This window comes from Mauremys reevesii, linkage group 7 (assembly GCF_016161935.1).
Source record: "Mauremys reevesii isolate NIE-2019 linkage group 7, ASM1616193v1, whole genome shotgun sequence".
NCBI lineage: Eukaryota > Metazoa > Chordata > Testudines > Geoemydidae > Mauremys > Mauremys reevesii.
The window spans coordinates 94,842,295-94,866,164 of NC_052629.1; the positions used below are offsets into that span (position 1 = coordinate 94,842,295).

The window sequence follows — 23,870 nt, forward strand, 5'->3', positions numbered from 1 at the left end:
CCATTCTACCTGACAACTGCACATACCAACTCCCTGATGCCACCAAGAGGAGACACCCTGACCCTGACAGGGAGGACAGTTACAGGGAGTTATTAGTGTTCCTTCCAGTTATATATTACATGCCACAGTTAGGTAAAAAGCAAGTCCTTACTCACCTCTCCAGCACCCGAGTTTGTGCGGAGTTGGTATGGGGCCTGAAAAAGACCAGACAGAGACACAAAATGAAATGATCAACAACACACACACCCATTTCTTAAAAAAAAAAGCCGAGTAAGTGTGGCAAGTTTATTAGGTGAGCATCAATGTTTATACACAGAAGTAAACAAAGTGAATAAATTATCAATAATAATCATGCATAAATCATCAGATTCTACAGGATAAAACAGGTTAAAATGAAAATGAGAAAAAAAAGAAAAAGGAGGAGATGAGGGGGGGAGGTGGGGGGGGGGTTCAGAGGTTAGTTCTCAGTTGAGAGAAGGATTAAAGAAGATTCAAGAGATCAAGGTTAAGTTTAAACTCATGAAAAGTTCAGACTCAACACCACCTTTTGGGTCTACAGCATAACAACTTTGTGCAGGGTGTAGTGTGTATGTCAGGCCTGACGAGTTGCTGACAGAGTAATGAACCACCAATAGGCCTCTCTGTCACACCTAGTTTCATCCATTTAACTTTACTTGCCCTTCAGGATGTATGGTCCCAGATCTCAGTGATCCCCTACTAGGATAAATCCACCAGGCCAGCTAAGAACCTAGGGAGGCCTCAGCCCCACAGAAACTCAGCAAACATCGGGGGGAAATTTCTCTCTGTTTAAGCAAACTGGCCGCATGAGAAGCAGAAATTGAAATCAAATCTGGGCGGTGAATGGATAGGGTACAATGATGGCTTTCTGTGGTCTACAGTCTCCCAGCAGCAGGTAAGTATGGGAGGGGTATGGGGTTGGCAGAGATCTCATCCTAGGGTGGTTTGAAGGTAGTGGATGAAACAAAAGGCAGCATTTCAGGCACAAAGGAGTTGGTATTGATAGAAGCTAGTGGGCTGTGTCAGAATTTCCCCTTGGCATTTCAGTGGTGAGGGTAACTTTTGGAGTTGGTTGAAAAATTTTCAACCAACCAGTTTTCCATTTTTGAAGAAAAATTGTCAAAACCAGAAAGTTTTGTTTTAACATTGAAACAAAGTGAGAAATTTCCATCAGTGTCATAAGTGTTTTATTTTTACTTCTTTTGATTCATTTTCTTTAGATTTTATGTTAAAATATTAAATAGAACATACATATGGTATATTACAAATAGAACATATAGAATTATAACCAATAGTAAAGTGAATTTTACTATTATATAAAAGTTTCGACGAAACACTTCTTGTTGTTGAAATGACCCAGTTTTACCTTGGTGAAACAAAATGACTCAAAATGTGTTGGAATCTTTTGTTTCTCAGGAAACTTCCAAAATTCAGCTTTTAGATTCAGAATGAAACATTTGCAATGTCAGAACCTTCCTCAGAAGGGGGATTCTGGATCCTAACTAGCTCTAGTTAATTTCCCTTGGGAAGCTCCATCCAGACAGGGCACTCCTGGATATGCTCTTTAGCTGGTGCTGGACACACTGCAGGAGATACAGACCTGTTGCCCCATCTAGCCTAGTATCTTATCTCTGACACTGGCCAGCATTATCTGCTTGCCAGGAAGATGCAAGGAACCCTTCATTTAGGGGATAACCTGCCCTCAGGGACAATGACCACCTGACCCCCATTAGTAGAGGTGAGTTTATGCTCTGAAGCAGATTGGGCTCAGTAGATGTTACTGTAATTAGTGGAATTAGTCTCCGGTGCCACAAGTACTCCTGGTTCTTTTTGCTGATACAGACTAACACGGCTACCACTCTGAAACCTGTACTACTACTAATGCACGTATTATCATGGGTCCTGATCTTGGCTGGGGCTCCTAGGTATTACCCTAATACTAATCATACACACACCATAATGGGGCCCCCGATCTCTATCTGAGCCCAACTAATGTACACACCCTAGTTGGGCCCTGATCTTCTTTTTGTCCCTACATGCTACTGTGGTACTAACTAGTAGCTAAAAGCCCATGCTGTTGTACATGTGGCATTTTTCCTTAGGGTTCTCCTTCCTTTAGCCTCTCTGTGGCTAGTGAGAGTAGCTTTCTTTTGTGGCATTGTGTGCGTGACCAAAGCTTAGGGTGGCCTGGGTAACGGTGCCACCCTATACCAGTAAATATGGGCACTGTGCCCAATTCTGTAGGGCTTGGAATCAGATTATTTCAGTACCTGTGGCTGGCAGGCTTTCCCCAGTATGCCTGTCTACTAGTTCACTGAACATCGCAGCAGCAAACATGCTAATGCAGCACAAAGTGGCCTGTATTTGTGAACAGGGATTAGAGAGCAGCAGTAGTAAAGCCATGTAGGAAGGTAGTATTTTGGGAGCCCTTGGTTTCTATCCACTGTGGGGTAGCGAGCAATGTTGCTGTTTGTACATGTTCTCCAAAGTTTGCGTACGGAGCTGCCCCCTGACCGGATGCACAACCCAGGGCCGGCTCCAGACCCCAGCGCGCCAAGCGCACGCTTGGGGCGGCATTTTGCTGGCAGGGCGGCAGGCGGCTCCGGCGGACCTTCCGCAGTCATGCCTGCGGATGCTCCACCGGAGCCGCGGGACCAGTGCGCCCTCCGCAGGCACGTCTGCAAGAGGTCCCCCGGAGCCGCGGGACCGGCGACTGGCAGCGCGCCCCCCTGCGGCGTGCCGCCCTGCTTGGGGCGGCCAAATTCCTAGAGCCACCCCTGGCACAACCCCGTTTGTTTTCCCCATCTTTTTTGATCAGCTGCCACACTTCAACTGCCACAGAACCTTTGGGTTCCAGCATCCCATCCAGTTCTCCCACGGCCAAGGGATGACTGAACCTAGTGATATGCTAAGCAAAAAACACTCTCAGCCAGGCTTGGAGCTGCTTTGCTGTGTTCTGACTCAACAGACGTTCTAGGTTTCACAGCGGCAGTCCTGGAAGGCTTGTCTTCAGGGCCGGTGTAACCACTAGGCGAACTAGGCGGTGGCCTAGAGCACCAAGATTTGGGGTGGCAAAAAGTGGTGCCCAAAAAAAATTTTTTACACTATTGCTGGAAAATGAATGAATACAGAAAAGAGAAACGTTGTTGAACTTGCATTTTAACTTGTCATTCTTCTCTCGCACATTACAGCTATAGCCTTCACCAGCTCTGCGTTGCGGGCACAAGCGTACCGCTTCACTACCATACAAAGTGGCAATGACGTCGTTTTTCTCATCGTGCGCAGCCATTACCCGTTCTGACAGGCTGTTTATAATGCTAAGTTTACTAGTTTTCGGAGGTTGTTGACTGAGGCTAACTATTTTTGTTGAGTTGTTTCAGATCTAAGACTCTGGCAATTGCTGCTGCATCATTTTGCTAATACTTTGTGTCAATTGTGTGTGTATGTTAAGTATTTGAATGTATATGTTTATCGTGTGCGAATATGCGTGTGTAGGTTGTTGAAATTTGTCATATTGATTTTGTCAGTTGTATGACGGAATATCCGCCATTCTAATTGTATAAATGTTATTAATAACAATAATTGGATATTCTAAAGGTAGAATACAATATAGTAATTTTGATATGAAAGAATGAAGGAAGGAAGTATACATGACTAAAAAGGGTGTATTTCCGATTACAATCAACATTGCTTAATTTTAAGGAAAGTCATCTTGATCTTTTAATCAATGTTTACGTCAAACAGTTGATGAAATTCAAATAGTGACTCATAGTTAGTAAGTAACATGTATTCTCTATCCTTGACTTTTAATAGTGAACAAGAAAAAGAACTGATAGGAATAAAATTTCATTTTTTTTCGTTTTCAGTTGATGCAGCTGGGGGGGCGGGAAGGGGGCAAGGTGGAAGTTTCACCTAAGGCGCAAAATATCCTTGCACCGGCCCTGCTTGTCTTGGTGTGTCAGTGGTGAGTGAAGCATATGTGCTGGGGCTGTGTGCGTGGGGTTGTGGTGGGGGTAGTTCTTGAAGAATTGTGGTAGCTGAACCAAGTAATCCAGCATCTGTGCAGTCTCACTCATACAACCAATGAAAATTGTTGATGCAGCGGAGCTGTAGAGTAAAGATGGTGATCTCAGAAGTAACTCGACCAACGGTCTAGGACTCCTGCCATGGCATAGATAAGTGCCTTAGTGTAGCTGTGCATCTGTGATGAAGTGGGAATGTTCTTAATGTTTTCTGAATACTGTGTGGATGCCTCAGTTTCCCCTATGTATTTCTTAAGTATCTAGGTGGTGGGATAAGGGTGTGTGATTGTTGCAGAGCCCTAAAGAGCCAGTGTGATGCCATCTTCACAGAGAATGGCCAACACCCTGTCTCCTGGCAACTGATGGCCTGAGCCCCTCCCCTGCAAGGTGCCAACTGAAGGTGTTGGAGAACAAAGAAAAGAAGTGGCCTCCTTGCCCAGGGGAAGAGACAAAGGCCAGAGAAGGGGCTGGAGGGAGTTTCAGTTTGGAGCTGGCTGGGTAGACAGGGGAGGCCCAGAACCTGGGTCTAGGCTCCCCACCCCCCAAGATGGACGTGACTGAGGGGTTCTGTTTTCTGTACCTACAAGCTCTGTTTTAGACTGTGTTCCTGTCATCTGATAAACCTTCTGTTTTGCTGGCTGGCTGAGAGTCACGGTGAATCGCAGGAAGTGGGGGGTGTGGGGCCCTGACTCCTCCACATTCTGTGACAGCATCACAAGGGGGCACTCGTTAAAAACTGGATGGTACCACATGGCAAAGCCCATCATGACTCACCCAACCTGGTGCCATGCTGAACAAAAAGAGCCCTCAACCCTGCTTGTAGCTGTTTCCATTGTTTCACACACATTCTACAGCTATCATAGTCTTCAGAGAGTCTGGGGAGGTTTTGCCTTCCTCTGCAGTCCAGGGCATCTCTCACAGGTAGGTTTAAGCTAGTGTCAAGGGTGGAGTCTCTGTACCTTGAACTCTTTAAATCATGATTTGAGGATTTCAGTAACTCAGCCAGAGGTTATGGGTCTACCACAGGAGTGGGTGGGGGAGTTTCTGTGGCCTGCACTGTGTCCAAGGTCAGACTAGATAATCAGCGTGGTCTCTTCTGGCCTTACTGTGAGAGTGACATTCCTGGAATCTGACTATATGGCTAATGTGTACACCATAATGGGGGCCTGGCTCATAATATATCAATCTAATAAGGGCGCCTCTGCCTCAAAAACTGAACTCCCTCATACAAGAGAATAAACCCAGTTTAATTTAAGGTTTACACCTGTGCAGACACAAACTCCAAGCCAATAGACTCTCCTGCAGAATCACAGTGTCTCTGTTACACAGAACAGACATTTACAGAAATGTCAGAAGTTCACCATTGTCTCATTAAACATGGCACCCAGTTAGCAAAGAACCCAGGAAAATAACAGTCCATTTCAGTACAAACTGTTTCCCAGACAGCAGCTTGGTAATGGCTCCTTAGGGTGAAATTCACCCTGTGCTTCAGGCTAGGGAAAAAGCCTGGACGCCATAATGCACCAGGGCTGCACTGAGGGCTCAATGGATAGGGCCTAGCGCTAGGGAATCCTAGCTGATTGGTGTCCCCAGGTCCATGTAGCAGGGTGGGGAGACCAGGCTGGATAGAGCAAGGTCAGGTGTTGGCTGGAGGTTGGGAGTGTGAATTTTATTAGTCTCCTCACGTGCCACTGATCTGTTTTGGCTTTAGTGTTAGACAGCATCCGACAGGGTCTTCTGCTCCCCATATTGTGCTGGGTTCTGTCTGTGCATGTTCCCATTCTGGGTTACCTCGTGGATTGGTTAGGAATTCCCCATCTAACCATGACCTGTTGTGGAGAGATCTGCTGCCTGGAAGGAAGCAAAGCTGCGTCCACTCACCAGCCCACCTCCCAGATTACGTTTGGTGCTGTCCTTTCAAGCATCTGCTCTGGCTGATGTCAAAGATGGAATTACATGGGCTGTGGGCCTGAGCCAGGGCAGCAGGGAGGGAGAGATACCGGGCTGGATGGGTGCATGGATCTGATCCAGTGCAGCAGCTCTTCTCTCACAGTTTAACAGCCCTCCTTAACTTAGGACTCCCAAGGAGTAGCCAGGGTCACTGTATCCCCCGGTCCAGCCAGTGCAGAAGGGGGGTCTGTGTTGGCAAGGAGGGAGTCAGCATGTCTGGGCAGGTGGATTCGTGGTCCTTGAGCATTTGATTCCAGTACATCAACTCCTCCTTCAGGGCCTCAATCTCCTTCTTCAGGGCTGTGTTATTCTGCTCCAGCTGCTCGTGTTGCTGGGATGAAGGGAGCAAAGAAAGAAGGGCTTAGACTAAAATTCAGGCCACCTTGCAGAATGGATCTCTAGGGGGACAGGTTCAGTAGGGCAAGGGAGTAGAGTCTAATGGGTTAGAGGTCGGGGGGTCCTGGGAGTCAGGACTCCTGGGTTCTATTCTCAGTTCTCATTCTTACTACTTGATTATTAGTAAGATTAAGATTTTATCACTGTTATTTTTAGTACCAGTCAGGGACAGGTCACGGGCAATAAACAAAAATTCACACAAGCCTGTGTGATCTGTCCCTGACTGGTACTAAAAATAACTGTGATAAAATAGGGATGATGGGGGGGAGGTCTGAAGCCCAAGCAGCCTGGGGAAGAGATCCTGACCCCTGCTGCAGAAGGGTGGAGGGGTCCAGCATGCACTGTTGCTGTGGCTTGGAGCGCAGGGGGCCGCCCGTGGCAGCTGGGAGCTCCAGAGACCAGGGGCGGCTCCAGGCCCCAGCACGCCAAGCGCGTGCTTGGGGCAGCATGCCACGGGTGGCGCTCTGCCGGTCGCCGAGAGGGCGGCAGGCGGCTCCGGCGGACCTCCCGCAGGGTCCACTGGTCCCGCAGGTTCGGTGGAGCATCCGCAGGCACACCTGTGGGAGGTCCACCGGAGCCGTGGGACCGGTGACTGGCAGAGCGCCCCCCGCGGCGTGCCGCCGTGCTTGGAGCGGCGAAATGGCTAGAGCCGCCCCTGCCAGGGACCCCCCACCATGGCTGAGAGCTCTGGGACTGGAGCTCTGGGTCCCCATGCCAGCTCAGAGCTCCAAGACCCCTGCTGGCTGACAGCTCCAGCCCATCCCCTCAGGGCTGAAGTGGAAAATGTCACAGAGGTCTCTGAAAGTCATGGAATCCGTGACCTCTCTGGCGTAATCTCCTTAATGATTAGGAAGATCAGCTCTATTATTTCTAGCCATTTCTGTGCAGAACACCAGTGCTCCCCTAGTGGTCAATGTGGTGGCAGGCACAGTCACAGAATAGCAAACAGCAACAATGGCTATGCTGCTGACTCCAAACAGCGGGGCACAGGCTCTGCTGGTGCTTTCACATCAATGCTCATACAGCAGGACGTGGGTGCTGGGTTAATAGGCTGGTCACTGCCTCTCATGAGACAAATTCTGCCCCTAGTTACCCCCACATCTGCTTCTATAGGGTCATGTAGAGGGACAGAATTGGGCCCTAGGAATTGTAGATAATCCATGGCCAATAACATAATCATGCTGGTGCAAAGTTAGAGCCCTGATTTCCCCTGCCCTCCACCTGCTATTGGCTGTGCTGGATCTAGGACACCTGGTTGAACAGTTCTGATTCTATCCAGCAGGGGACGCTGCTGTGCCTGCACATTCATCACAGTATGTGCCCCGTGGCTGCGTTAGCATTGCCTTCAGCACTGCCACTCTTTTCCCTGGCCTTTAAATCCACAGCCTTCCCCTCACATGGATGGTGCTTGAGGATTTTTAAGCACCTTGATCACGTTGAAGGTGAGGTGTGGGGGTTGATGAGGGGCCAAAAAGGCCCTGGGGTGAAGAATAATAAGAAAAATTTTCTAGTGCCATTCTGTACATCAGTGGTGCAGCCTCCTCTGGAATACTGGATAGCAGAGGAAGGTGGGCCTAGTGGTCAGACTCAGTTGGGAGACCCCGGTTCAATTCTCTGCACTGCCACAGATTTCCTCTATGGCCTTAGGCAAGTCCCTTAGTCTCTATGTGCCTCACTTTCCCCATCTATGCAATGAGGGTAATAGCACTGCCCTGCCTCACCAGGGCATGGAGAATAAAAATGCACTAAGGCCAGTGAGATGCTCAGTGACTAGGGTAACGGGGTGCAGACAGGTATCTGAGCTAGGTTCTGTGTGCACTGCTGGTCACCCCATCTCCAAAAGGGTATTGCAGAATGAGCAGGGGGGTTAGAGGCCTGGAAACACTCTCTGAAAAGACTGGGATGGGTTTCAAGGAGACAAAGGAGAGGGGACATGATCGAAGTCTCTAAAATACTGACTGGTCTAGAGAAGGGAGATCAGAGCTTCTGTTCTCCTTGTCTCGTACCATGAGAACAAGGGGCTGTTCCAAGAAATTGAAAGAGGGGAAATTCACAACTAACCAAAGGAGAATCTCACTCATACAACATAGCATTAGCCCGTGGAACTCTCTGCCACAGCAAGGCACTGGGGCCAAGAGATTAGCAAGACTCAGAAAAAGGAGTATGGAGGCAGATCTGGAGAACAGGAATAGCTGGAGTTAATGTTGGTAAAAATTGTGGAAGGGCTATTAAACTTTGGGCTTCTGCAAAGCTCTGACTAGGAGAGACCAGGATGAGGCCGAACGTGGGGGCCGGAGTAGTGCACATCTGCTTTTATGGGAACCTTACACTTTCCTCTGACGCATCTGTTACTGGGCACTGTCAGAGACAGGCTACTGGGCCAGCCTGGCACATCCTATGTTCCTGCCCTGTGCAAGGTCTCCTGTCTCTCACTGGCTCCCTACCAGAGTCCAGACCACTGAGCGCTTTTGCTATCACTTTCCCTGTGACAGATCAGCTGGGCATAGCCTTGTGTCCTTGCTAGACACAGCGTCTCCCCAACCAACTGCATGCAAAGGGAATGGTTTGGAAGGCCCCCTGTGTACCTTGTATGGGGATGTAATAGAGAACGGAGGGCTAGACATTCTGCAGCTCACAAATGCAATGGAACAGACTAGTGAGAGACAGTGGGAGTCTAATGGGTATGCATGGTCTGGGAGTCAGGTCACCTGGGTTCATAGATTTTAAGGCCACAAGGGACCATCATGATCTAGTCTGACCTGCATAGCACAAACCAGAGACGCTTATTCCTAGCTTGATCCCAGCTCTGCCACTGACCTGCTGGGTGAGCCTGGGGAAGTCCTTTCCCCACTTTATTCCTCTTTCCCCTCCCACCCTTTGTCTATCTAAACTGTCAGCTCTTCAGGGCAGAGACCGTCTCTCACTGGGTGTCTGTGCAGCACCTGGCACAATGGGGGTTACAGTCTATGGATGCTGCTGTAATACAGATAACGTACGGAATGGGCATACAGTGACGTAAGGACTAACACGCAGGACTGGGAGCCAGGACTCCTGGATTCTAGCCCAGCTCTGGGAGAGGGTGGGGAGGTCTAATGGGTTAGAGCAGGGAGAGGGCTCAGATTCATTTCCATGAAGGTGGCAGTTGAGCCCAGGGGGCACGAGTCCCAGTGTTCCCCTGGCTCTAGCCACTAAAGCGCATCCCCCTCCCAGAGCAGAGAACAGAACCCAGGAGTCCTGACTCCCAGTCTCCTGCTGTGATCATGGGCCTGCACTGACTTCACACAAACGCACTAGACACCATGCCAGCAAACTGAGAAGGGCCCCGGGGCCACACTTAATGCATGTGGCTATTTTTGGTTCACAAAACCCCAACTTTCTGGTGCTGCAAGAAATCATCTTGCAGAGCCCCAGCTCCTCATCCTGCCTCCTACCCTTGGCTCCGGACAGCCGGGATGGCACCTCACCCTATCATCCCATGCTTGGATCTTAAAGAGCCAGCATTTGCTCTGGGGCTAGAGAGAGAGACCTTCCCTCCTCCAAGGCTGTGGTTCCAGCATGTCTCACTAAGGAATCCCACCTCAGGGCCTTGCCACTTGTGCTGATGGAGAATCCCTGCTCACCGGTAGAAGTATAGGCCTTAGGACACATGTAGTTATGCAGTTTTGATCACCTCCACCAGAGGGCAGTGGTCCACGCACCTATGACCTCCTTGACTCCCACCATCAGTTCTTAAGTTGCTAACAGGGGAGCCTTCCCTTTGTGGGGTCCCGCACCAGCACCCCTATATTTCATCCTGTCTTGTCACTCTTAGCCCCCCTCCACTGACCTGATGGAGCTCATCTGCCTTCTCCGTGTGCTTCTGTCGGCTCCTCTGGGCAGCTGCACGATTCTTTTGACGTCTTTTCAGCTTCTTTTCTTCCAAAGAATTCTGGGAGACAAATCAACCAATGAGGCATGAGATGAGTTGGCTAGGCTTCAGCTGAGGGGGCTTCCCAGCACAGAGGGCACTAGCTATCCCCAACCAACCCCCTTAGCAGTGAAGCCGAGGGCTGGATGGGCCATTGGGGCTGACCCCCCCTTCTCCCCTCCTAGTAGTGGGGTGAAGTGAAGCCAATCAGCGGGAAGAGTAAGGGGAGAAGGGAGGATGCTTGCCCTGCTGCTACCCACACTGTGCCTGTGCTGGGGCTAGAAACAGAGGGCTTTGCACTCCAGGGTTGTGGGATCCCGTAGGTTAGAACAGTGACTGTGTCAGGGCTCCTGGGTTCTATTCTTGGTTCAGGGAGGGGAGTAGAGTCTAGTGGTTAGAGCCGGGGAGGGCGATCAGGACTTTTGGGTGTCTCTTCTCTTCTCTTCATCATCCCAAGTGAGCCCAAGCCAACAACAAAGCACCGGGGTTCTGGGGCAATAGAACACACAGGACTATGGGTGTTGGCACTGGCTGTTTTGAACCTACACCAGTCATGGTGAATCTGATCAGGACTGACCCTGTCCCCCTATGCCTTATGGCAGCCATGGGCACACTTCTTCATGCACACAAGGGCTGTGGCTTTTGAAAGCCCCCAGGGGATTTAGGAGCACAAGCCCAGTGACTGTCTGTGGGATGGGGCTCCTAGGTGACCTAGGCACTGTGGAGAGTCCCACCCAGGCTGGCAGTCAGTCTCCCAGCAGGTCTCAGAGCTCTATTGTGATCCCAACTCCTGAGGGGAATCTGGAGTCAATGCTGAGCATGAAAGGATTATTCTAGGGTGACGGACAGCTACAGCTGACCCTCTGCCTGTCTCCCCACATCTTTTACACACACACAATCTGGCACGGACACAGTCTTTGTCATATACACAGTCACACAATCTCTCTTTCACACAGGCAGACACACACACACACAAACTCTTACACACACACAAAATATCTGTCAAATGTTCAGACACACACAATCTCTCTCTGTGACACACAAAAACACCACACTCCTACCCATATAGTTGTCTCTATCACACAAACACTTTCTCTCACACACTCTTGCACACATGCAGAGTTCTCTCTCTCACACACACAGACACACACACATGTCAAACACACACATACTATTTTCTTTCACACATAGAGGTCTCTGTCTCACACTGTTCTCTCTCTCACACACATAGTGACACACACAATTCTCTGTCTCACACACACTCAAACAGGTCTCACACACACAGATCTCTGTCTCAGACACACACAGTCGCACAACACACAGTTCTCTATCTCACACACTGTCACATACATACACATACAGGTCTCTCTGTCACACACACAAGCACAGTTTTTTCTGTCACACTTTCTCACACATGCTCTTGCACACATGCACAGTTCTCTCTCTCTCTCTCTCTCACACACACACACACACTGTCAAACACACACATTGTCACACACAGTTTTCTGCCACACACACATACAGGTCTCTGTCTCACACAGGTCTCTCTGTCTCTCTCACAAACAATTCTCTGTCACTCAAACATACAGATCTCTCTCACACACACAGTTCTTTCTGTCACACACACAGATCTGAAACAGATCTTTCTGTCTCTTACACACACACACAGTCACACAACACACAGCTCTGCATCTCACACACACAGTATCACACATACACTCAAATACATATACAGGTCTCTGTCACACACACAAAAGCACAGTTCTTTCTGTCACACACTTTCTCACACACATGCAGTTCTCTCACACATGCAGTCATACACACAGTTCTCTCTCTCTCACACACACAGGTCTCTCTCTCACAGACACACACTTCTCTCTCTTACACATACTGTCCCATATACACAATCACACACACACAGAGTTCTCTGACACACACATGCTGTCACACACACACAGCATTCTGTCTCACATACACAATGTCTGTCACACTCACACAGTTCTCTCTGTCACACACTCACACAATCTCTCTCTCATACAGCTCTCTCTGTACTTACCGCTCCAACCATTAGTATATTCCCATCCTGCGAGTCCTCAGAGAGGCAGCTAGTGCTGCTCTGGGACAGAGGGTTAGTCCCAAAGCGCTCCATGCTATAGACATGCATGGGATCAGCTCTTGAAGTGACAGATCGCCAAGGAAAAGTGTGTACTCTGGCCGAGGAGCACTTAGCAGCTTGGGACCATCCCGACAGAAGCTGTGCTTCGCTGGCCTGGCCAAGCTCTCCCTCACAGGCTGCCAGTCATCTCCTAAGAGCTCAGTGCATTCGTGACTTTATAAACACAGCTCAGTTTCGATTTATCCTAAACCAGCCCTTTGCTCAGAAAAGTCTGGCTCAGCTGGAAGACACGTGTTTGGAATTTCCTGCTTTGTGGGCAAGCCCAAGAACTTCCTCCCATCTAGCTGGAGACAGAGCACACTGTGTCCCCCGGCCAGTTCCCTAAGTGCTTTCACTTTTCTGCAGGGAGTTGGTTCCTCATTCCTGCCCAGGAGTGCCCCTGTCCCCAGGTCTGTTCAGAACTTCCTCACCACCCTGCTGGCCTGGCAGCCAGTCCCAGGTCTCAGGGCCACGCTAGGGGAGAAGCAGGGAGGGTTCATATCCTGTGGTAAGGAAGGCAGGGTGAAATCCCAGCACAGACCAGGTGGCTTGGAGTTTTCACATGCGTTTATCCAGTCGAGATTGATACTACACTGCACCCTGCTCGAGAGAGAGTGAGAGTGTGTGTGTGTGCATGCATGCAAGAAAACTCCCCCTGCCTTGTCCACACTAGAATTTTCCCACAGGAGAGCATAGGCCTGCTAAAATCCCCACCTTTTTCCCTAAAGAAGACAAGTCCTCACGCTTTTAATATCCTTCTGGGGCATATCCTCAGATGGAAGGATCTGCACTGATTTGCACTAAAAGGCTTATGCGGGATTTGCACCAGCAAGGATCTGTCCCATGGCAGACACTTTCCCTTCAAGATATATTGTTACTATTTAGCAGTAAAAAGTGACAGTGAGGTCTAGCTGATTAAACCAGGTCTGGGAGGCAGGATGCCTGGGTTCCTTTGCTGGCTCCAGTGTATGTGGTGGCGGGGGAGGGACAGTTCAGTGGTTAGAACAGTGGGCATAGGCAGCGGGTATAATAGTCCAGGGAGGCTAAGCGTGGGCTGCGGTGGGTCCACCTCTGCTCTACAGCAAGTGCTGGGCGGGGGGGCCTTGCAGGGGAGAGGGGTGGAAGCAAGGAGGGATATGGTGAGGGTTGGGGGGTACTTGTGGGGGGAGGAGAGGGAGGATGTGGAGAGTGCGAGCAGCAGGGGCTTCGGGGGAAGGGTGTGTGTGGATGACAGGAGGGACGCAGGGAGCGGCTGGTTGCGGGGGCCTCATGGAGGAGGAATGTGGTGAGAGGTGGCGGGGCAGAGCTGGGGCATGGTCATGGGTGGAAGAGGCGGGGCAAGGAGCTAGCCTCCCCCAGGGGAAGTTTCACCCACCACCCATGGCAGTGGGGACTGGGAATCAGAACTCCCTGGCAACCCTAGACAGCGGCCAGCACTCCACGAAGGAGTCCAAGATCTCAGCAGATGCTGCCCAGAGGAACTCTGCCCAGAGAAGTGAGGCAACAAGAGAACGGAAATAGGTCTTCTGCAATATCTTTGAGGACCATTTTGTGTTAAGTCTATGATTGATTGTGCTCTACTCTGTGGGGGTGGGTTACAGCCCCTACAGGAACTACAAACAGCGGGGGGTGATTAAGGTGAATCACTGAGGGCAGGTCTACACTTAAAACGCTGCAGCTGCACTGCCGTAACGCTTCAGTGAAGACGTTACCTAGGCTGAGTGGAGGGATTCTACCATCAGCGTAGGAAATCCATCTCCCCAAGAGGCAGTAGCTATGTTGATGGGAGAATTCTCCTGTTGACTTAGCACTGTCTACGCCAGAGGTTAGGTCGGTTGAACTGCGTCACTCAGGGGTGATGATTTTTCACACCCGGGAGTGACATAGTTATACCGACCTGATTTCCAGGTATAGACCTGGCCTAAGGATAAACAACTCGAGAGAGGTATGACCCCCTGGAGGGGTTTCCATATACTGGCTCAATCTGGGCTTTCCAGAGACTGGGATACAAAGAAAAGGGCTTTTGGTATGAAAGGATGACCTTGAACTGACACTAGGCCTTCTTTCTGACCCAGCGATTGGCCAGGACCTTATGTCCCAGGGGCCTCAACCCCAGAGGAGGGGATAGAAAGACTTTGGCCTACTAGGGTCCCGTGAGACTGATGGGTGATTCCTGGTGTGTTCAGCATGTGTTTAAATCTGTTTATCGGTTTTATATGTTTTCTCTGTAACGCTTTTACCTTAAGAATAAATGTGCCTGCTTAGAAAGAGCTAGGTGGTTATTTGTAACTGTTGGCAATAAACTGTTCATAACCCTCAGAGAGAGAGCAAAGCCCAAGGACTGGGCTTTCGGCAGACTGGCTTGCAGGGGATATCACGGTGTGAGGCAGGGACCAGTGCAGCTGTAAAAAAAAAAATGGTCAGAAGGGAGAGAGAGATGCGGGTCTCTACCCAACAGAGGCGCTAGCTGGGAGCCAGAAAACTTAAGTGGGTGATTTTGAGAAAGCATGGAGAGGGAATACAGATCCAGTTACCCTGAGACTGTGACAGGCCCTACAGTCAAGCTCCTTCTCCTGGGTTGTAGAGGGGGATCTTGGCCAGTGCCAGGAAGAGAAGAAGCTGTTGTGAGTGGGATCCTGAGAGGAAGCAGAAAGGCAGGGCTTCTTGGGCACAGAGCCCACTGGAGGGGCAGACTTGGGGATTTCAAAGCAAGGTAACTACCAGCTGTTGTTAGTTTCTACTGCATTCAGGGAAACAGGACTTTGTATGCATTCTTTGTGAATAGATGAGATTACACCTAGGAATAGACCTACCTCATCTCACTGATTTCTCCTACTAATGGACACAGCCCTGCAAGACCCCAGGTAGTGGCTAATTACCAGAGGGGCAATGCTATACTCAAGATTGTGAAGTACTCAGATACCATGGTAATAGGGGGCATCTAATTACCTAAGATAGGTATTGCCCAGGGTAAACATTAACCCTTGGCTCTAGGGTGAGAGAGGTAATAGGAGTGGCACCCACACTGCAACTGACTATAACCAGCCAATAGTGGAGGAGAGTTAAACACCTGTGGGTTTATGAGCTTCTCTTACATGCCACTTTCAAGCTGTTCCTATTTGCCCACAGGCATCTAACTTTTGCTGATATCCTTATCAGATTTTTATTGGTGTTTCCAGTAAAGGGATGCAGCAGGCCCTTATCGCTAACAGGAATTGAGGCTGATTTAGTTAATCATTGATTGGCACCAGCCATGTCTAGGGAGCTCTTCCCCCTCTCAGGGCCAGCTCCAGCTTTAGTGCCACCCCAAGTAGCGAAGCAGAAAAAAAAATGAAAGAAAGAAAAAAAAAAGCTCAAAGAGGAAGAGAGGGACTGAGGGACCCGCCGCCAAATTCCACCGAAGACCCAGATGTGCCGCCCCTTTCCACTGGCCGCCCCAAGCACCTGTTTCCTTCGCTGGTGCCTGGAGCTGGCCCTGCTCCCGCTACACCTTATCTCTGGTAATCTCAGCCACAAATTCAACTGCCATCTCTATGTGGACGGCTCTCACAGATACTGCTCTGCTCCAGACCTGGCTCCTTCTGTCCAAACTGAAATCTTGCCCTGTCTCTCTGACATCTCTTCATTGATGTCTAGCTGTCAGCTCAACTGCAACATGACTAAAACAGAGCTCTTAATCTTCCTCCCCCAGCCCTCCCCGCTACCTTCTTTCTTGAGCACTGTGGACAATACCACCAGCCTGCCTGTCATTTAGTTCTGTAACTTGGGCATCATCTTCAACTTGGACTACTTTCTAAGGCCTCATATCCAGTCTATGGCTAAATCTTGCAGACTCTTTCTGCAAAACATCTCTTAGATACAGCCTTTCTAAACCTCTCATCCAGGCTCTCATCCCATGTCTTCCATCTCTCTCTCTCTCATCTTGCCCCACTCATATCCATTCAGAATACTGCAGCTGCAAAGATCATTTTTCTAGCCTAGCCCATCATATTGGTCAAGTCTCTCCTCCCTTTGCATCCCTTCATTGGCCTCCTGTTCTCTATCTTATCAAACATAAGCTGGTTGCCTTCACTTTGAAACCCTTCCTGACCTAACCCCACTTTACCTATCATCTCTCATTCAGTAGTACTGAAAGGTTGACTCTCACCTCTGATTGGCCCAGGATGCAGCCTCCATCACCCACTTGTTAAATTTTCAACTAAGCACCTTCATACTTTCTCCAGTGCTGCCTCTCAGGGTTGGGAGGAACTCCTGGTGAACACCCTCAGAGCTACCTCATTATCTGTCTGCTCCTGTACCAGATATAGACTGTCTCAGCCCCTGCTTATACACACCAGATGTGTTCATCATAAGATCCTTGAATGCTCTGCCAGGTATAGCTAAGGGTATGTCTACAGAATGAAATTAATTTGAACTTATTCTATTCAAATTTTTGGAAGCGATTTTATACATGCGGTGTTGTGTGTCCCCACTAAAGTGCATGAATTCGGCGGAGTGCATCCACAGTACCATGGCTAGCATCGAATGTCGGAGCAGTGCACTGTGGGAAGCTATCCCACAGTTCCCGCAGTCCCTGCCGCCCATTGGAATTCTGGGTTAAGCTCCCAGTGCATGATGGGGCAAAAACATTCTCATGGGTGTTTCTGGGTGTGTTCTGTCACTTGTTCCTCCGTCCGTGAAAGCTATGGCAGATGCCATACTGCCAGCAGATGGTGCAGTATGGTGCACCGCCTGTCTCCTGGTACTATGAATCCACCTCGCATGTCCTCTTGTCTTTCTATCTACTCTTTTATCTAACCATTTCCCGCCTTTTTTTGGCTACAATGAAACGAGCAGCACAACTCTGCTCTCCCACTCTTGCACTGCTAGCTAATTTTTCCATGTTGTCAGCCCTGTGCTCCTGTGGAAGCTACAGAAGGCAACAATTCCCCACCGTTTTTCGGCCATCGTGAACTGAGCCGCACAGCTTCTGCCGCAAACTCTGCTCTCGCTTCCGCCGCAAATTCTGCTCTCCCACTCTTGCAGCTCTAGCGAGCTTCCCGCCTCCGTGAAAGCTACAGAAGACAACCATTTACTACCTTTTATTGGCCATTTTGAACCGAACAGCTCTCCTACGTTTCACGCTTTTTTTCCAGGATTACCCGTGCAGGCAACATAGCGCGGCAAGCATGGAGCCCACTCAGATCTCCGCTGCAGTTTTGACCATTGTAAATACCTCATGCATTATCCAGCAGTATGTGCAGTACCTGCAAAACTGGGTGAGGAAGCCATGACAGTGCGATTACTATACTGATGAGGACATGGACACAGATGTTCCTAGAAGCATGGCATGTGGCAATTGGGAGATCATGGTGGCATTGGGCCAGGTTCATGCCATGGAACGCCGATTCTGGGCCCGGGAAACAAGCACAGCCTGGTGGGACCGCATAGCGTTGCAGGTCTGGGATGATTCCCAGTGGCTGCGAAACTTTCGTATGCATAGGGCCACTTTCATGGAACTTTGTGACTTGCTGTCACCTGCCCTGAAGCGCAAAGACACCAAAATGAGAGCAGCCCTCACAGTTGAGAAATGAGTGGCCATAGCACTGTAGAAGCTTGCAACGCCCGACAGCTACCGGTCAGTCGGGAATCAGTTTGGAGTGGGCAAATCTACTGTGGGGGCTGCGGTGCTGCAAGCAGCCAACGCAATCATTGACCGGCTGCTATCAAGGGTAGTGACTCTGGGAAATGTTCAGACCATTGTGGATGGCTTTAATGCACTGGGGTTCCCTAACTGCGGCGGGGTGATAGACGGAACGCATATCCCTATCTTGGCACCGGCACACCAGGGCGGCCAGTACGTAAACCGCAAGGGGTACTTTTCCATGGTGCTGCAAGCACTGGTGGATCACAAGGGACGTTTCACCGACATCAACGTGGGATGGCTGGAAAAGGTGCATGACGCTCGCATCTTCAGGAACTCTGGTCTGTTTGAACAGCTGCAGGAAGGGACTTACTTCCCAGACCAGAAAATTACTGTTGGGGATGTTGAAATGCCTATAGTTATCCTCGGGGACACAGCCTACCCCATAATGCCATGGCTCATGAAGCCATACACAGGAACCCTGGACAGTAATAAGGAGCAGTTCAACTATAGGCTGAGCAAGCACAGAATGGTGGTAGAATGTGCTTTTGGACGTTTGAAAGCGCGCTGGCGCAGTTTACTGACTTGGTTAGATCTCAGCACAACCAATATTCCAATTGTAATTGCTACTTGTTGTGTGCTCCACAATATCTATGAGAGTACAGGTGAGACGTTTATGGCGGGGTGCGAGGTTGAGGCAACTCGCCTGGCAGCCAATTTCACACAGCCAGACAACAGGGTGATTAGAAGAGCGCAGCAGGGCATGCTGTGCATCAGAGAAGCTTTGAAAGCCGGTTTCATGACTGGCCAGGGTATGGTGTGACAGTTGTGTTTGTTGCTCTTGAAGTTACCCGCCCCCTATATATATGAAAGGAAATAAAGTCAAAATTGTTTAAAAACTGTTCTTTATTATTTGTTGCGCAACACATTGAGACAAATCAGAAGGTAGACCGGGGAAGAGGGAGGGGTATTGGGTTAGGGGGGTGGAGGAGGAAGGAAGGACAGGTCCAGAAACCAAATAAAAAGTTTGCATATGCCAGCTTTCTGCTGCTTGGTCGATCCTCTGGGGTAGAGTATGTGGGTCCCCATAGCCTCCCCCCTCGTGTTCTTGGGCGTCTGGGTGAGGAGGCTATGGAACTTGGGGAGGAGGGAGGGCGGTTATACAGGGGCTGCAGCGGCAGTCTGTGGTCTTGCTGCCTTTCCCGCATTAGATTCACCATAAAGCGGGGCATGTCGGTTTGCTCCCCCATGAGCTTGACCATAGCATCCTGCCTGCTCTCGTTGCACGTGTCCCTCCTCTCTTCGTGTTCCTGTAATGCTTTATGGGACTCCGCAATTGTTTGCCTCCATGCATTCAGCTGGGCCCTATCAGTGCGGGAGGACTGCATGAGCTTGGCGAACATGTCATCCTGAGTTCGTTTTTTCCGCCTTCTAATCTGGACCAGCCTCTGGGACGGAGTATATAGGAGCCGTGTTGAAACATTAGCACCTGTGGGAGGAGAAAAAGGGAGAGTAGTATTTTAAAAGATAAATTTCAGAGAACAAAGGGGACACTCCTTCTCAGTGAAACAGGCAATTCATAGTACACAGCACATGTTCTTTCTGTACAAGTTAGCATTTTGCCTCTTATACTGAAGTGCCTGCCACTTTGGTATGAGTAAGCCATCACACACGGCCAGGCAACAGAATTCAGCTTGCAGGCAGCCTAGGGGCACATGGGGTTCTGCTTCTTCTACATTCATTTCAATGCTTTCAAACTGCTGGGCCCCCTTTCTCATATCAAGCAAAGCCTGGTGGGTTTGCCATATAAAAGGAGGGCCTGCGGGCTCTCTGGGATGATTGCTTCACACAACAGCCCTCCCCACACACACACCCCCACCGCGTGGCTCTGATGAGGCTCTGAGCAGGGATGAGCCCTTTAAACTAAACGCGAACAGCCCAGCGTGGCTGGGTTTCCCCCACCCCCACCCCGTGTGGCTCCAATCAGGCTCTCACTCACCAAAAGTACCTTCTCCAGGGTCATGATCCAGAAGCCCGAATTGGGAGTGGGGGGAGGCTATTGGCTCCAGCGTTAAGAATAGTTCCTGGCTAGGGGGGGAAATGGATTCCCCACTTGCCGCCTGTGCACTGTCCTCCTCCTCCTCTTTGTCCTCCAATGACTCTTCCTCCTCGCTCCGTGCAACTCCCCCCTTGCAGGTGTCCACGGACAGTGGTGGGGTAGTGGTGGCATCACTCCTCATAATTGCATGAAGCTCACAGTAGAAGTGGAATTTATGGGGCTGTGACCCAGAGTGCCCGTTCACCTCCCTGGCTTTTTGGTACACTTGCCTGAGCTCCTTGATTTTTGTAAGACACTGCTCTGTGTCCCTGGAATAGCCTCTTACCGTCATGGCCCCGGAGACTTTACCGTACATATTTGCGTTCCTTTTTTTGGCCATAACAGATTCATCTCCCCAACATGCAATGAGATCCAGTACCTCCCGTTCGGACCATGCTGGAGCTCATCTGCGAATCCAGGACTGCGTGATCTCTTGTGATGGTGGACTCTGCATGGTCGCCTGTGATGGTGGACTGTGCTGACGGTCACCTGTGCTGATAGTGACCAAACAGGAAATGAAATTCAAAAGTTCCCGGTGCTTTTCCTGCCCACCTGGCTAGTGCATCGGAGTTGAGAGTGTTGTCCAGAGCGGTCACAAGGGAGCATTCTGGGATAGCTCTCGGAGGCCAATAATGTCGAATTGCGTCCACAATACCTTTAACCCAGGATTGTGATCTCGATTTAAGCGCTACTTCACTTGCCGAGGTGGAGTAAATAAATCGGTTTAAAGAACCCTTTAAATAAAAAAAACCGGTTTGGTCATGTGGACGGAATCTTTTTTTTTTTTTTTCCGAATTAACTCAGCTAATTCCGAAATAACAGACTAGTGTAGACCAGGCCTAAGTTTTAGCTTTAAATATGGTATTTTACATTCAGTGCCACCTAGTGGGAGAACTAAAGTTCCACTTTCCTACATTTACAATATTTACACTATCACATTGTCTTTGAAATTCAGTATCAGTCTGTTAAGTGTCTCTCAGTCATAGTGGTTTTCTAATTACACAACCTGAATATATAACAACTTGGTCTTCTGGCTGTCCATTAGCTGCAACAACTGGCTGTGGCTAGTTTGGAATCCTTGAGTCTTCTTCTTGTTGTTGTTCTGCATCTGCCATCTGTAGAGTTTACTCTGTTGATTGTTCATTCTGAGGAACAAACTGTAGATGTTGATGGTTTCTGTTGCATTCTCCACTGTCAGGCTTGATTACATATGATCTGGACACTGAGTTTTTTTTCTTTACAACACCTGGAGTTGTCCTTCCTTTTTCTCCATCTAATTTGACACGAACATGGTCACCAGGTTATAGACCTGGCAGTTCTCTAAATGAGTGACATCTGTTGTAAAAGTGTTCATAAGTGCTTTAAGCATTTGCATCCAATTTGGCTACTCTCTTCATGTCATAAGAACATAAGAACATAAGAAAGGCCGTACCGGGTCAGACCAAAGGTCCATCTAGCCCAGTATCTGTCTACCGACAGTGGCCAATGCCAGGTGCCCCTGAGGGAGTGAACCTAACAGGCAATGATCAAGTGATCTCTCTCCTGCCATCCATCTCCATCCTCTGACGAACAGAGGCTAGGGACACCATTCTTACCCATCCTGGCTAATAGCCATTTATGGACTTAGCCACCATGAATTTATCCAGTCCCCTTTTAAACATTGTTATAGTCCTAGCCTTCACAACCTCCTCAGGCAAGGAGTTCCACAAGTTGACTGTGCGCTGCGTGAAGAAGAACTTCCTTTTATTTGTTTTAAACCTGCTGCCTATTAATTTCATTTGGTGACCCCTAGTTCTTGTATTATGGGAATAAGTAAATAACTTTTCCTTATCCACTTTCTCAACATCACTCATGATTTTATATACCTCTATCATGTCCCCCCTTAGTCTTCTCTTTTCCAAACTGAAGAGTCCTAGCCTCTTTAATCTTTCCTCATATGGGACCCTCTCTAAACCCCTAATCATTTTAGTTGCTCTTTTCTGAACCTTTTCTAGTGCTAGAATATCTTTTTTGAGGTGAGGAGACCACATCTGTATTGGTCACTTTGGAGATAGGTTGTTTTTCCAAAGTTGGAACAATAGTTCTGAATTGTCTTCTCATCAGGAATTGTGCTGGACTATATCCAGTAGCTGCTTTTGGTGTTGATCTGTAACTCAGAAGAGTGAGGACTAGATCTTCCTGCTGTAGGATTTTCTTGGCTGTCTGTACAACTGTCATAGCCTCTCCATTCACTTGTGGGTAATGTGGGCTGCTAGTAATATGATCAAAATCATATTTCGATTGGAATGATTTAAATTCTGCTGCAGTAAATTGTGATTCATTCTCCATCACTAGTTGTTCTGGAATACTGAAATGAGCAAAAGTGTACTTCAATTTCTCAATAAAACTGAGACATGTTATGTCTGTCAAGTATATTATTTCTATGTACCTGGAAAAATAGTCCACTATGGCCAGGAAATAATTAATTCTAAATTTGCATAAATCTGCAGTTTGTTTCTTCCATGGTCTCTCTGGTAGGGATGCTTGTACACTGTATGGTTGAGGATTGTTTCTTAAGTTGATTTGTACTGGATCTCCTTTCAAATGTCCAATATCATAAAGTCCTCCATCAAGTTCTTCCACCTTTCTCACTAGGCCCTCTATGGCTGCCACACTGCGGCTGAAAAAGTTGTTGGTCTTTGATCCTTTGATCCACATGCACTGTGAATGCATAGTTTTTGCCTTTGTAAGTTGTTTCTGTGGTGAACTGGCCCAATGCAGTCCAAAATACCTCCAGAGCTAGTCAGAGCTGTGTCAGAGTCCAGCTCCTGAGTCAATTTTAAAGTCAATAGACTTTCCATGAATAGTCAGTTTCACTCTCCAGATAGGTTCTGTTTCATCACAAGTGATGGATCCCAGAAACAATTGCTCTTGGTTGTCTTTAACATGAATCAACTCCCTGACTGCTTTGGTGCGGCTAACAGCTGTAAAATGTCCATATTTCATATATGTATTACACCAGTGGTTCTCAAACTTTTGTACTGGTGACCCCTTTCACATAGTAAGCCTATGCATGTGACACCCCCCCCCCCCGCCAATAAATTAAAAACATTTTTTTATATATTTAACACCATTATAAATGCTGGAGGCAAAGCGGAGCTTGGGGTGGAGGCTGACAGTTTGTGACCCCCCAGGTATAACCTCGTGACCCCCTGAGGGGTCCGGACCCCCAGTTTGAGAACCCCTGTATTACACCATGTGCCTCTGGCTGGACATGTATAAACTCTTTGGATATGACTTTTTCCACACCTTATGCACGTAGACTGGAATTTGTCCCTCTTAGACGGTAGTGCAGCTGCGCTGTGGTAGAGCTTTAGTCAATGGGAGAGAGCTCTTCTATTGACTTAATTACTTCAGCCCCCATGAGTGGTGATAGCTATGTCGGTGGGAGAAGCTATCTCACTGACACAGCACTGTCCACACCAGTGCTTAGGTTGGTGTAACATACATCGCTCGGGGAGGGTGGCTTATTCACACCCCTGAGCAGCATAACTTATACTGACGTAAGCTGTGGTGTGTACATAGCCTTAGCCTGGGAGTTTTCTCTCCTTGACTCAGGGGTTTTATGATACTAACTTTTAATGCCCAAGTGTCTGTTTACAGTTTCTAAGCTAGTTTCAGGTTTTTCAGGTATGTCAAGTTGCTCTAGGTTTTGCTGTTTC

General features: G+C 48.8%; 1 protein-coding gene across 1 annotated transcript; it reads right to left on the minus strand.

The window, feature by feature from the left end:
* Nucleotides 1–4,678: 4,678 nt before the first annotated feature.
* Nucleotides 4,679–12,651, minus strand: BATF2 (basic leucine zipper ATF-like transcription factor 2). The gene is made up of 3 exons (XM_039546539.1): nucleotides 12,350–12,651; nucleotides 10,213–10,314; nucleotides 4,679–6,321 (listed from the first exon to the last, which is right to left on the minus strand). Exons 1-3 carry the CDS (start codon nucleotides 12,455–12,457, stop codon nucleotides 6,139–6,141), a joined length of 393 nt encoding a protein of 130 aa, XP_039402473.1. The 5' UTR covers nucleotides 12,458–12,651; the 3' UTR covers nucleotides 4,679–6,138.
* Nucleotides 12,652–23,870: the final 11,219 nt, after the last annotated feature.

Bases quoted from the DNA above. Each gene is read 5' to 3' on its own strand.
- BATF2 (XM_039546539.1), bottom strand. From the start codon at position 12,457: ATGCATGTCTATAGCATGGAGCGCTTTGGGACTAACCCTCTGTCCCAG. The intron at 10,315-12,349 runs GTAAGTACAGAG...TTTGTCTCCCAG, and splicing joins ATATACTAATGGTTGGAGCG to AATTCTTTGGAAGAAAAGAA. The intron at 6,322-10,212 runs GTCAGTGGAGGG...CCTTCATCCCAG, and splicing joins AGGCAGATGAGCTCCATCAG to CAACACGAGCAGCTGGAGCA.